Source organism: Mercurialis annua, linkage group LG2 (genome assembly GCF_937616625.2).
Source record: "Mercurialis annua linkage group LG2, ddMerAnnu1.2, whole genome shotgun sequence".
NCBI classification, from domain to species: Eukaryota; Viridiplantae; Streptophyta; class Magnoliopsida; order Malpighiales; family Euphorbiaceae; genus Mercurialis; species Mercurialis annua.
In genome coordinates this window covers 17,831,390-17,843,116 of record NC_065571.1, presented here as the reverse complement: position 1 = coordinate 17,843,116, position 11,727 = coordinate 17,831,390, and the positions used below count along the sequence as shown (strand labels likewise).

Here is an 11,727-nt window from a genome sequence, read left to right as displayed (position 1 = left end):
CAAGTCAAAGGACATATGTACAATTATGAACTAGATGACATTAAATTGACTTTAATGAATTACCATGTATAAGTCATCTAGCGTCACTTGTTCGACTCACCCAACACCTTGAGTGTCCACATGTTTATTCTAATCCCTATCAAGTAGTATGAGACTCACTACTTCCTATAATTTAGTTAACTCTTTACTAATCAGGAGAATAAACAGAGGTGACGATCTTTTCGGGAAAATGCGATTCCCTTATTCGTAGGATCCCATCCATCGTGAACGGTTATTTAGATCACTTGTATAATAGAATCTGTCACTCATATTCTTAACACCTTGAAAATAAATTCTATCACAATGTGATAAGGACAATACGTAATAAATGAACACTTAGTTGATGAGACACTTAGTTCAAATAAAACATATATATCTTTGCCATTGGGATTAATTCTATAAATATACACGATTAAATGGCCCTAGGGCACATACTACTAACATCTATTAGTGTAATTCGCTGAGGTGAAAGTCATTTTACACCAATGAATAAATGTCACCTTGAGATTAGAATAAAAAAGGCCTAATTACTTAAAAACCACCCAGCTTATAACTTTTTTTCATTTATACCATGATCTAGGAAAATTTTCAATTGTACCCTATTTTCGATTTTTATGTTTCAGCTCTACCCTAATGAGTTGAATTGACCTATTTTCTTTTTAAAAAAAAAGTTTAAATTAGTCCTTCATTTTTAACCTATATTCTGATAAAACGTTAATATTAATCATTTATGTATCTTGTTTTTAATATTTTCATCCTTAAATTAATTAAATTATCAAAAATTTTAATTTTGGGGTACAATGAAACATAAAAATTAAAAATAGGGTACAATTAAAAATTTTCCTAAGTCATAGTATAAATGAAAAAAAGTTATAAGGTGAGTGGTTTTTAAGTAATTAGGCCGAATAAAAAAATATGTAAAATTCGTGAATTTTTTTTTGACATTAGTTCAAAAAATTTCTATCTATAACAAATTGTTTCTTTGTATCCTTCATTTTTTTCAGACTTTTCAGCATCAGGCCTGTTTGTCATCTCCCAAAAAAAATAGAACCTGCTGCTGAAAAGGTAATATACTCAGCATAAAAGCATATTTTTAGCACTTCCGGATTCGCCCTCTTTCCGCTTCTGCTTTTCTATCAATTTTGTTATCCTCTGATTTCTGTGTCTAAGTGCTAGCTTGTACTGGTACACTTGTTTTTGAAGGCTAGTTAATTAAAAACTGATTTTGACATTAGTAAAATTTAGATATTTGAGTCCATAAACTCAGCTTCTGGCCAAAGATAACAAGCAGTGAATAGAAATTTGGAACACTCAACTAACCCTGCATGCATCGAAGTCAAATGAAACCCACCAGTCATATCACAGAAAATTCAGTTACTTGTTTAAGTCATAACAATTCACGATCAATTCAAAATTTACAACCCCAGCCTACTATGGCTTCTTGATGACAAAAACATTAAAAGGGTATAAACAAAAGCCTAGTACAGGAGTCTATAATGTAATAAGATTGGTCAGAATATTCACATGTGGTGTTTTCATGGTCAGAAGACTATATACACTTGTGTTGCAACATTTCTACTACCAGAAATTCAAAACTCAATACCACTATTTATTTGAACAGAAAATGATGGTTGCCCGACATTGGAGAGAGGGGTATCAAGTCGAAGAACTACTCCAGATTTCCCGACATTACCATTCCACTTGGACCGTCCAATCTGCAACAACCATATATACAGGAAATAGATTAACCGAGCAGTTAACAGAAATAAGTAATAATCAGAGATGTTATAACCTGTAATTTAAAATGCCGGAATCAATAATTTACTAGTAATTTTCACATACACTAAGCTTTCTTAGTATTACACAAGTTCGTCATCCAGCAATTTCATCATTAGCTTTTAACTATAACGTAATATTTTGATCGAAAACCCAAGTAAGCACATACATATACAGTACAAGTACAAAAACCAAAGGAAAGGAGTGCCCAAGTTCACACAAGAATTCCCCATGCAATAAAGTAATTAATTTGTCATTAATCAGCTTTGCCACAATTTTGTTAGTTGCATCACGCCATAGTGCGACACTTTGAAATGAATTATAGTAACAATTCATCTAATTAGGTCCATCTTAATAAATAACTACCAAAGCTACATACATTCAAGATAAGTGCACCTCAAGGCAACATGTCTTTCCATCTACCGGGGAAGAAAATGTGCTAAAGTGCAAAATAAGTGATCTTTTATGGAAGCAAGTCCCAAAAACTTTAACTAATCAATTAAAATGAGTTCCATATTTGTTACAATAGATAAAAATAAGCAGGCTGAGAAGAATTGTTAATAGCACGGAAGATCACAACCTTCTTTAATATTAAGCCAATACGACAAAATGAAAGAAAAAGAACAGTGACATGAGAAGTGAAATGATGAGGAATGTATGATAACAAAAAAATGATGCAGAAATAGTTAGGTGCGAAGATGAAAGAAAAAAAGAAGACTCGGTAAGCATTTACAAGCACTAAACTCAATCTAACTTGGGGAGAGCTGTTCGACCTCATGATATAAAGAAATTGCATGCTTAAACTGACAATGTCTTATTAAAGAGTGTCACTTGGAGAAAGTATAGGTCAGGAGCCTTTCACATTTTGCTTCAGCAGTTAAGCATACATGGCTACATAGAGTTCAACTTGGAGTTCAACACAAGATATGGCTTGCTGCTTTCTTTAAATTGTTTACATAAGAATTAGTAAGATAAAAGATTAGGTTTCAAGTTTCTTCCAGCCTTAACAGCAAGAAGCATAAGCTATCATTGTCGTTTCCTGAACTCTAACCCTGAGAACCAATCTAACTACATTTTGTACCCATCATATATATGGCAATTGGTAAGGAAGCATGCCACATAAAAAAGCAGTTAGTCCAACAAATCACTAGCCAAATTCCCATTGTTAAAGAAGTAATTTTTAATTTAAACAAAACATATTACTCCCTCGGTCCCAAATTGATAGGCGATTTCCATTTTGGGTTGTCTGACTTCCATTTTTAAAAGGTTGATAAATATATAAATATTTAAAATGCCCCAGTAATCGATTAAATTAAATTAATGATGATTTTGATAACAATAACTATGATCTTTGATCACTTCAATATTAAAAGTAATTTTACATGCATCAAGAGTCGTTTTGAATCACCTATTTTAATAGAAATAGATTAGAATGCTGAAGAAGTCACCCATATAATAAGGGCATTATAGGCAGTTAGTATAATTTTTGCTAAAAAAAACTAAATTATATAACTGTGCAAGTTAAATAAGGCTATCAATGTAATTCAATGGCAAGCTTCCTACGGGGGAATCAGTTTTCAGATACCGACATAGAGTATCTCCACCTTAGCTGGTGCCCTTTCATGCATAGAATCAGTTAATAATCACCTATGGACCCGGACTTTAGGGTCCCCTTACATTGAGCCCCCTAACTTTAATAGTGGCGGTCGCTAAACCCCTTATGCCCAAAAAATGCCACTAAATATCTAAAAAAAAATAATAATAATCTAACCTTACCCAACCCAACAAACCAACCCAACTAAACCCAACCAAAAAAATTAACCCGATCATCCACCCACCCTCTACTCGGACCCACCCACTCGCCGACCCGCCGGAAACTGCCGTCACCTCCGGTATGTCCTACCAAGGAGAAGCAGATCTGCTGGAGGAGTTGTTGCTCCTCCTCTGAGGAGAAGATCTACTCCTCGTTCAGGCGAGAAGGATCGGTTCCTTCTCGCCTGAACGAGCACTGCTCCTTCTCAGAGGAGGAGCAGGCTCCTCGTTCAGGCGGGGAGCCTCTCCTCCTTGGTCGTACATACCGACGGCGGTTTCCGACGGGTCGGTGATTGGGTGGGTCCTGATTAGAGGTTGGGATTGGCTTAATTTTTTGGTTGGGTTCGGTATTCGGTTAGATTTGGTTGGATTGGGTTAGGTTAGATTTTTTTTTAAAAACAATAGATTTTTATGTTAGATTCTATCTTAAAACCAATTGGTGTTAAGTGGAGGTGCCCAACCAATATATAAACACATGTCCACTCACACACACAACCAATGTGGGATTTCCCACTTTAACACTCCCCCTCACGCGTAGCGTGTACGGGCCGAGCAACAAAGTCCCCCCTCACGTAAATCTCATGTGGGCCGGGCCAAACTCAAATTGTGTGAATGGACAAGGCTTTGATACCATGTTAGATTCCATCTTAAAACCAATTAGATTCCATCTTAAAACCAATTGGTATTAAGTGGAGGTGCCCCACCAATATATAAACACATGTCCACTCACACACACAACCAATGTGGGATTTCCCACTTTAACACTCCCCCTCACGCGTAGCGTGTACGGGCCGAGCAACAAAGTCCCCCCTCACGTAAATCTCACGTGGGCCAGGCCAAACTTAAATTGTGTGAATGGACCGGCTCCGATACCATGTTAGATTCCATCTTAAAACCAATCGGTATTAAGTGGAGGTGCCCAACCAATATATAAACACATGTCCACTCACACACACAACCAATGTGGGATTTCCCACTTTAACATTTTAGGGGCATTTTATGGATAAGGGGTTTAGCGAGCGCCGACATTAAAATTAGGGGGTTTACTAACTGTGTTAGAAACTTAGGGGTTTACTGTAATAAGGGGACCCTAAAGTCATGGCCATGGATGATTATTAGCCCATAGAATCCAATAACGAAAGATACATGTGTCTCTCAGCTCGTCGAAGAAACTATTCTTCAAAGGCCTTAGTTTGGGTGTGTGCACAGCAAATTACTCAAGAGAGACAAAAATGACTCCATCACAAAAATGAATAAAGTGAAAATGGACAATGGCCGAAGGAAATGTAATTAAAATCATTTTACTCCAGTCACTTGATTCATTTGTCATCTTATTTGGAATGAAGGAAGATTGACAAACAATATGGAAACAGAAAATTCCACATCAGCAAGATGATGTATCCTTTGGATAAGAAAGTTTCAGAACATTTTCCTACAGCATATGGGATGAGAATTCTCGGTGGGCCCAAAAGGTAATGTTCTTTCATTCCTTTCCTACCACATTCAGATGAGGGAACAGCGAGTTATCTCAAAAATTCTCCTCTACTTTCAAGTTCTTAACATTTCCAAATTTGCAGTGGTTTATGTCCTAAAGAAGTTTTTGCACTGTGTAAACCTTCAAATTTTTCATTTAAAAAAGAAAAAAGGAAAAACAGAAAAATATGCGAAACTTGCCAACAAACGAAAAGTTTCAATGGAAAAATCAAGTCAGTAAAATGCTAGAAACATAAACTTACAGATAATGATGCAAAAAGGGAAGGGTGTGCCGTGACTGCACAGCCGCAGATCATGTTCATTTTCTCATTCATTGAATGAATAAGTTCTGCCCGCAACCCAGGATTGCTTCCTCCAAAAGTTGGACACAAACTGAGATCAGGTCCAAACAAAGTTGGTGAGTATTACAAGTCAAATGCAGTGAAAATGGACAAAAGAAGAAAGAAAATAGAGCCAAGAATAGCAGATTATGCAAATGCATCAACGATGACCAATATGGATGGACATAGCTGTTGCTTTTTTACTCTTATTTTTTCCTTATATGCTCATGCCATCCATGTCAAACACCTTTATTTACCAAGTTATCCATCATGCCAAGTAGTTCGACAACAAAAATAAGATCATCCATGCACAGGCCCAAGACAGAATTTGGCTCTCATGAAGTCAATTTAATGTAGAGTAGAACATTATAAGCTCATTGAAGAGCTAAAAAATCACTCCGCGGAATGAAAAGGGAGAGATTAATGGGAATAAGAGAGCAAATATATGTAACAATGCTGAAGCCACCCTGAAAAAGGACCCTCAATGAGGCTGAACTATGTGAATAAGCATCGTTAGGCTTACTTTCAACGGAGAACAGTCGTAAATAATAGATAGAACTAAATATGCACCGCAAGGTGCAATTTTTTCCCACAACATTTTTTTCCCACAATCATATTTTTTTATACCTAAACAAAAGGAAGCAGGACAAGCCTATAATGATGTTAACTGCAACACTGTCGAACTTTGTAAATATTCATTAAAATATTAGATAGCTAGAATTCAGCTGTACAAGCATATCGATGACTCAACACACCAGAAAACAGCCAAGTGACTATTATTATAAGTTTTCTATGACATCTCATTTTTAATTCTTTCATAAATGTTAAGGCATCTAATTCAATAGTTCACTTTTCTTTATTTTTCTTTTATATACAAATTAAAATTATCTTGCGTAATACTAATGAACCATATAAAATTCCTCTCTCCTAATGATACTGATCTACCATTAAACATAAGCAGATGAGCAACAGAGGTGGAACTATTCAAGAAACCTACTTTTATAACCTTCTTTCCTTCAGGACACTAGGGGATTTCAAGGATAGTCGATTCAATCAATCTGCTATTCTCATTCATGCTTGTGGTAAAAATTGAAGATAAATAGTAATGTTTGATTGACAAAACGAACATGAGAATTACCTGAATTGAACTGTTGGCCTCACCATTAAACCTGATCTCTGCCATGCTAATGCTTGTGCCAAACCTAATGTAAATGATTTGTCAGGCCACTGAACCATTGGAGTAATGCGAGTACCCCACTTGTTCTGAAATCAAAAAAATGGTTGAATACATTTTAGAATTGAGAGCTGGTAGTATTGTGAGATTTCTCATTTGTGAGATGGTCCAATAAACAAAGATCATCTTGAAATCCACTAAATGGCATTCATCAATTTACAACTGACCTTATGAGAGAAGCTAAATCTCATTTCCCCTGGACATTGACCCTGAACTTGGAGAAGTCCCCCACAAACTGGTAAAAAAGCACTGGTAGTCAGTCCCTCACCTGACACATAGGTAAACTGACCATTTGGAAATTGCACATCCATGAATGACTGCATGTAGAAAGCAGCAATAGGGGAATGTAATTAGTAAATTCATCTCAAGAATGATACTTGTAAATGCTTTAGAGCATGAGGAAAGTTCTGTGAAACCACTCTTTCCTTGATGCATCCATTATCAACATGCTAGCCATTCATGAAGATAGAAGTGGAAGTGTACAAGATGAAGGAAAAAAATCGCATTTATTCAATTGATATCCTTAGTAGCTTAATAAGAATTTAATGCACTTATTTAGAGTTCCAAAACAAATGACTTGGTTCCGCACCAATCCTGTCCCTTTTCTTATACTTGAAAAATTTATTGAGTGGATAGTGCCTTTAGCTCTCATATCACGTTTGCATGTTCATAATTTTTGCTTCTTGAAAAATGTTTGAAACCTAAAAATCCTCACTTCTTTAATCAATTAACCACGAGAACCTTCTATTCTCTTACAGATATATCCTTTTTAATTTCCTCACCTGCCCTTCTGAAGGTAGTTTACTTTACAGGAAGAAATATTTAAGTTTTCAGAAACAGTTGGTTAATCACATCTTTGACCAGCCTTATAAGCTTAACTTTCCTAATGAATTCAGACTTATGCTAAATTTCACTCTGATATATCATATGAATTTATGCACTTACACAGGCTAATGGATTGAGACAGAACATTGACATAAACAGCCATCTTCTATGCTTTGACCAGACAGCAGGACATAGAGAATGAATTCCATTCTGACAAAAAGAAAAGAAGCAATTAGTATATAAGAACTACTAAAGAGAAAAGCAATAAGCCAGAGGCATTCAGATGCAAATTACATAATAATACATATCAAACATAACATAACAATGTTCACACCATCAAGCAAATTCAAAATAGAATCAGAATAATTTAATTGCATCAAACAAAATCATTTGGCGATAAAATGCCAGCAGATAAGATAAGAGACGTATGAGCAAAATGGGCAATCCATGTCATGTAAGACTTATGCAATTTCTGTTATGCGCATTTGTTTCTGCTTTCTTTCAAAAGGAAATCCAAACATTTCACAGCTTCTGCTATTCCTACCTCCTAATTCATCTAATTACACATGACAACCAGGATGACTTATTGGTCATACCTTCCTATCATAGCCGTACCAAAGCAGGTGTTGTTTTGATAGATGAACAGGTAAAAGAAGTGTTGAATCGCGAACAAAAAGTACTGGTCCAAGCTGAATGAGGAAGAGAGACGAATTGTCATGTCCTGATGTGGAGGTGGAACCGCCTTGTGATGCCTCGACTCTCCATAAATCTCCTCGTGCAACCAAAGAACTCTCAATGTTGTGAGTTCTACTGTCATAAGTTGATGTAATATTCATGACCCCCTGCAGATACAAGAAAATGAACCATCATACAACATAAATTTTTGACTATGTTGAATAAAATAAATAGGCATTGGGTAGCTTTCAATGACTCTACTGACAAAATGAATACAATGTGAACTATAAAGTTATACTGTAGAGATATACTATTTTCATCATGGATGATAACAAAATAGGTGATTTGCTAGTTCATTAGTAACATCTTTTGACTCGCTTATAAATTATATGGGAGACCACTTGCACATGATATACATAAGTGATTCAACAGGAGCGTGAGGGAGAAAAGTTCCGGGAATGGAAAGGAGCAATATGATTCAAAAGTTGCACCCAAATAACCATTAAATGTGACCGTTACTTCCTTTGGAACTCTACCCACCTCATTCACCTTATCAAGCACCACCTACAATTTAAATAAGTCACTATCGTATATAGTTATCAAAGGAAAAAAACAGATCAAGACACTATGGAGTCTTAAGACCTGCAACAAAGCACAGGCACACACCTGACACATCGAGGAGCAAACTAAAAGAAAAAGAGAGACCAAGAGAGAAAAAAATTAAATAAACTGCATAGTATAAGAGATCTAGTATTCCTAGAATAAAATTTTCTTAAACTTAGCACCAACAATATCTGATACACATAACAGATAATCTTTAATCCTACAAAAACCAGTAATCTCTTGAGAAATTAAAAGACAAACTCATCAAATAGAACATATTTATCACATTCAAATTTGTCACTTCCTTCAATTGTTTATTTATTCTACTAGAGCAAAATTGTCTCTTAAATAAAAATATGCCTTTGCAATAGACCTCATTTTTTAAGCCTGGCACACGGATTGTACGGGCATAACATTCTTGCTTTTGAGAGATATTGTATGATAGGAGTCTATATACTAAATCCAGTAGCTCTAGCCAAGCTATCTAATACTCTATTCGTTCTTTTGATTTGATAGTGTAACAAAAGAATGATAAGCTCTTTTTGCTTCTTGAATTAATTTTTATCTCCATAAATACTTGATCTTGTATTGGTTAAATTAGAGAGATTAGGAAATTTAATAAAAGTTAAGCTTTATAGTATTTTGAATTGTGTTGATTCAATTCACAGCCCTAGGTGTGATTGCCTTGGACCATTTTAAGTGTGAATGCCTAAGAGTTATTAGAAAATTTCTGTTTCTTTTCTTTCTTTATGTCCTTAAGGTTTCTTCCACTGTTTTGTAAAGCATATATAGAATATTTTTCTCAAATCTGTCATACATCATTTATATATCCTTTAATTCATACTTAAATCAACCACATAACTTGATCTAAACCTGAGAACATGACATATTTTCTTTTTTATCAAGGACAAAAAGGACAAACTTTTATTCCTTGTTTCCAAAGCTTTGAGAAATAGTGAGAGATTACAAGATATGACTATAAGTGAAAACTTGAAATGAGTTGTTTAACCAGTTTCTCAAACAAGGTCAAGGTCACACGCAGCTACAAATTGATAGCCTGCAATTTCTCACAAAATTAGTTCTCTTTGAAGAACATCTATTTGAAGCATTTCATCAGTTTACTTGTGGTTTGTAAACTTACATACAATATAGCAAACAGATCACTTTTTGTAATTTACATTTGTTTACTTAAACAACTCCTATCATTGGGAAGTCCCTTAAGCTTTCGACTTTTATAGACTAATATAGGAAACCATAAACACATAATAGAAAAAGATCAAGAAACTCTAAGTACTCATGCAAAAATTGCATACAGCAGAATTTATGCTCCGAATTCCAATTAATATAACTTCCAATTCTATGGACTTAATAGAATATAAAAAGCATTGTAGCAAGCAGAAATCAACATAATGATGCTAAAACATAAGAGAATCAGAGCTTAAGGGTTACAATACCTGTGGTTTACCAGGATGCCCAGCAGCAGTCAAATTAAAGCCACCAATTTCATCAGCTGAGGATTCTTGCACCTTACCAATATCATTATCAACAAACCCATAATCCCTCAGCCTCTCACTCACCAAACCCAACTCACCCTCCAAACTCAGACCCGCCGCATCACTCCTTTTACGATCCACCCTCACCACCTCCATACCAGCAGCACCACCACCTTCATGGTGCCCAAAAGGAAAAGGTAACTTCCTAAAAAACTGCTGCACCAACCCATCTACACAAGCCCCCAAATCAGCCCCGGCTTGTCCAATAAACCGATTTCCCATATCAAAAATCCCATTTATTCCATTTAAATTGTCAGCTATTACCCCAAAATTATCTATTTTTCCAACTGGGAACTCTAAATCGAAAATATTGGATTTTTGAGGGTTTGGCCAGGGAAAAACAGGTGGGTGGGATTGTATCAAACCTGAAAATCCTTGCGCCAGCCGGTCCGCTAGGTCCTGCCCTTGCCTCTGCACCTCCTCCCATGCTTCAAATGATTTTTCCACTGACATTTTTAAAATTTTATCAATTCATATGATTTCTAATTCTTTTTAGGGTTTTGAGGGAAATACGTTGATGGGTATTAAGCTAAGAAGATTACTGGGCAGTGACAGTGTCAATCTAGTAAAATTGAGATTGAGATTTGGAAAGTTGGATGATAGATTGGGGAGTGTTTGGCAGATGAGAAAACAAACGCCGAGAAAGTGAAAAGAAAAGAGGTGGCGTGCGTAATGCGCACATATATTGAAGTGCCGCCACGTAGACCAACTTACCTATGGATATATTTTGATATTTTCTTTTCTTTTCTTATTTTCAGGTCTAATAAACGCTTACATAGTGGGGGATGAAGATGTAGAATAATTCGATTATTAAAGGTTAACATTCTTAAAAAAATTCATTTATCAAGTGTTTTGATATTTTTATTTTGTTAACTAATTTTTTACTAATATTTACCTCAGTTATGAAATTAAATTATAATGATACAATTTACTTTTCTAATAAATTTGTTAAAACTGAACAAGAAATTTACAAATATTTCTTCATTTATCAAGTGTTTTGATATTTTTTATTTTGTTAATTGATTTTTGACTAATATTTACCTCACTATGAAATTCAATTATAAATATACAATTTACTTTTCTAATAAATTTGTTTAACACTAAACAAAAAAATTATAAATATTTATTCTAAAATATAAAAATTAATAATTAAAATTTAAAAAATTATTGTAACTATTTATAATAGGGGGTGTTGGCAAAACAAATCCCAACATTTTTTTTTGTTATTTAAGTCTAATGTTTAAAATTTTACGAAACAAATTATAACCTTTCCGATTTTCGCAAATTGTTTTCTGGCTATTTGCTTATGTGGCAGCCATAATATTGGTATATTAAATCACAATGTTTTAAAATTTAGCAAATAAAATACCAACATTCGCATTTTTGCAACTTGTTG

At 34.8% G+C, this 11,727-nt stretch overlaps 1 protein-coding gene across 1 annotated transcript; it reads right to left on the bottom strand.

The window, feature by feature from the left end:
- Positions 1–1,396: 1,396 nt before the first annotated feature.
- Positions 1,397–11,058, bottom strand: LOC126669094 (uncharacterized). The gene is made up of 7 exons (XM_050362422.2): positions 10,233–11,058; positions 8,097–8,342; positions 7,621–7,710; positions 6,843–6,992; positions 6,580–6,704; positions 5,364–5,493; positions 1,397–1,754 (listed from the first exon to the last, which is right to left on the bottom strand). The coding sequence occupies exons 1-7, from the start codon at positions 10,782–10,784 to the stop codon at positions 1,629–1,631; spliced, it is 1,419 nt and encodes a 472-aa protein (XP_050218379.1). The 5' UTR covers positions 10,785–11,058; the 3' UTR covers positions 1,397–1,628.
- Positions 11,059–11,727: the final 669 nt, after the last annotated feature.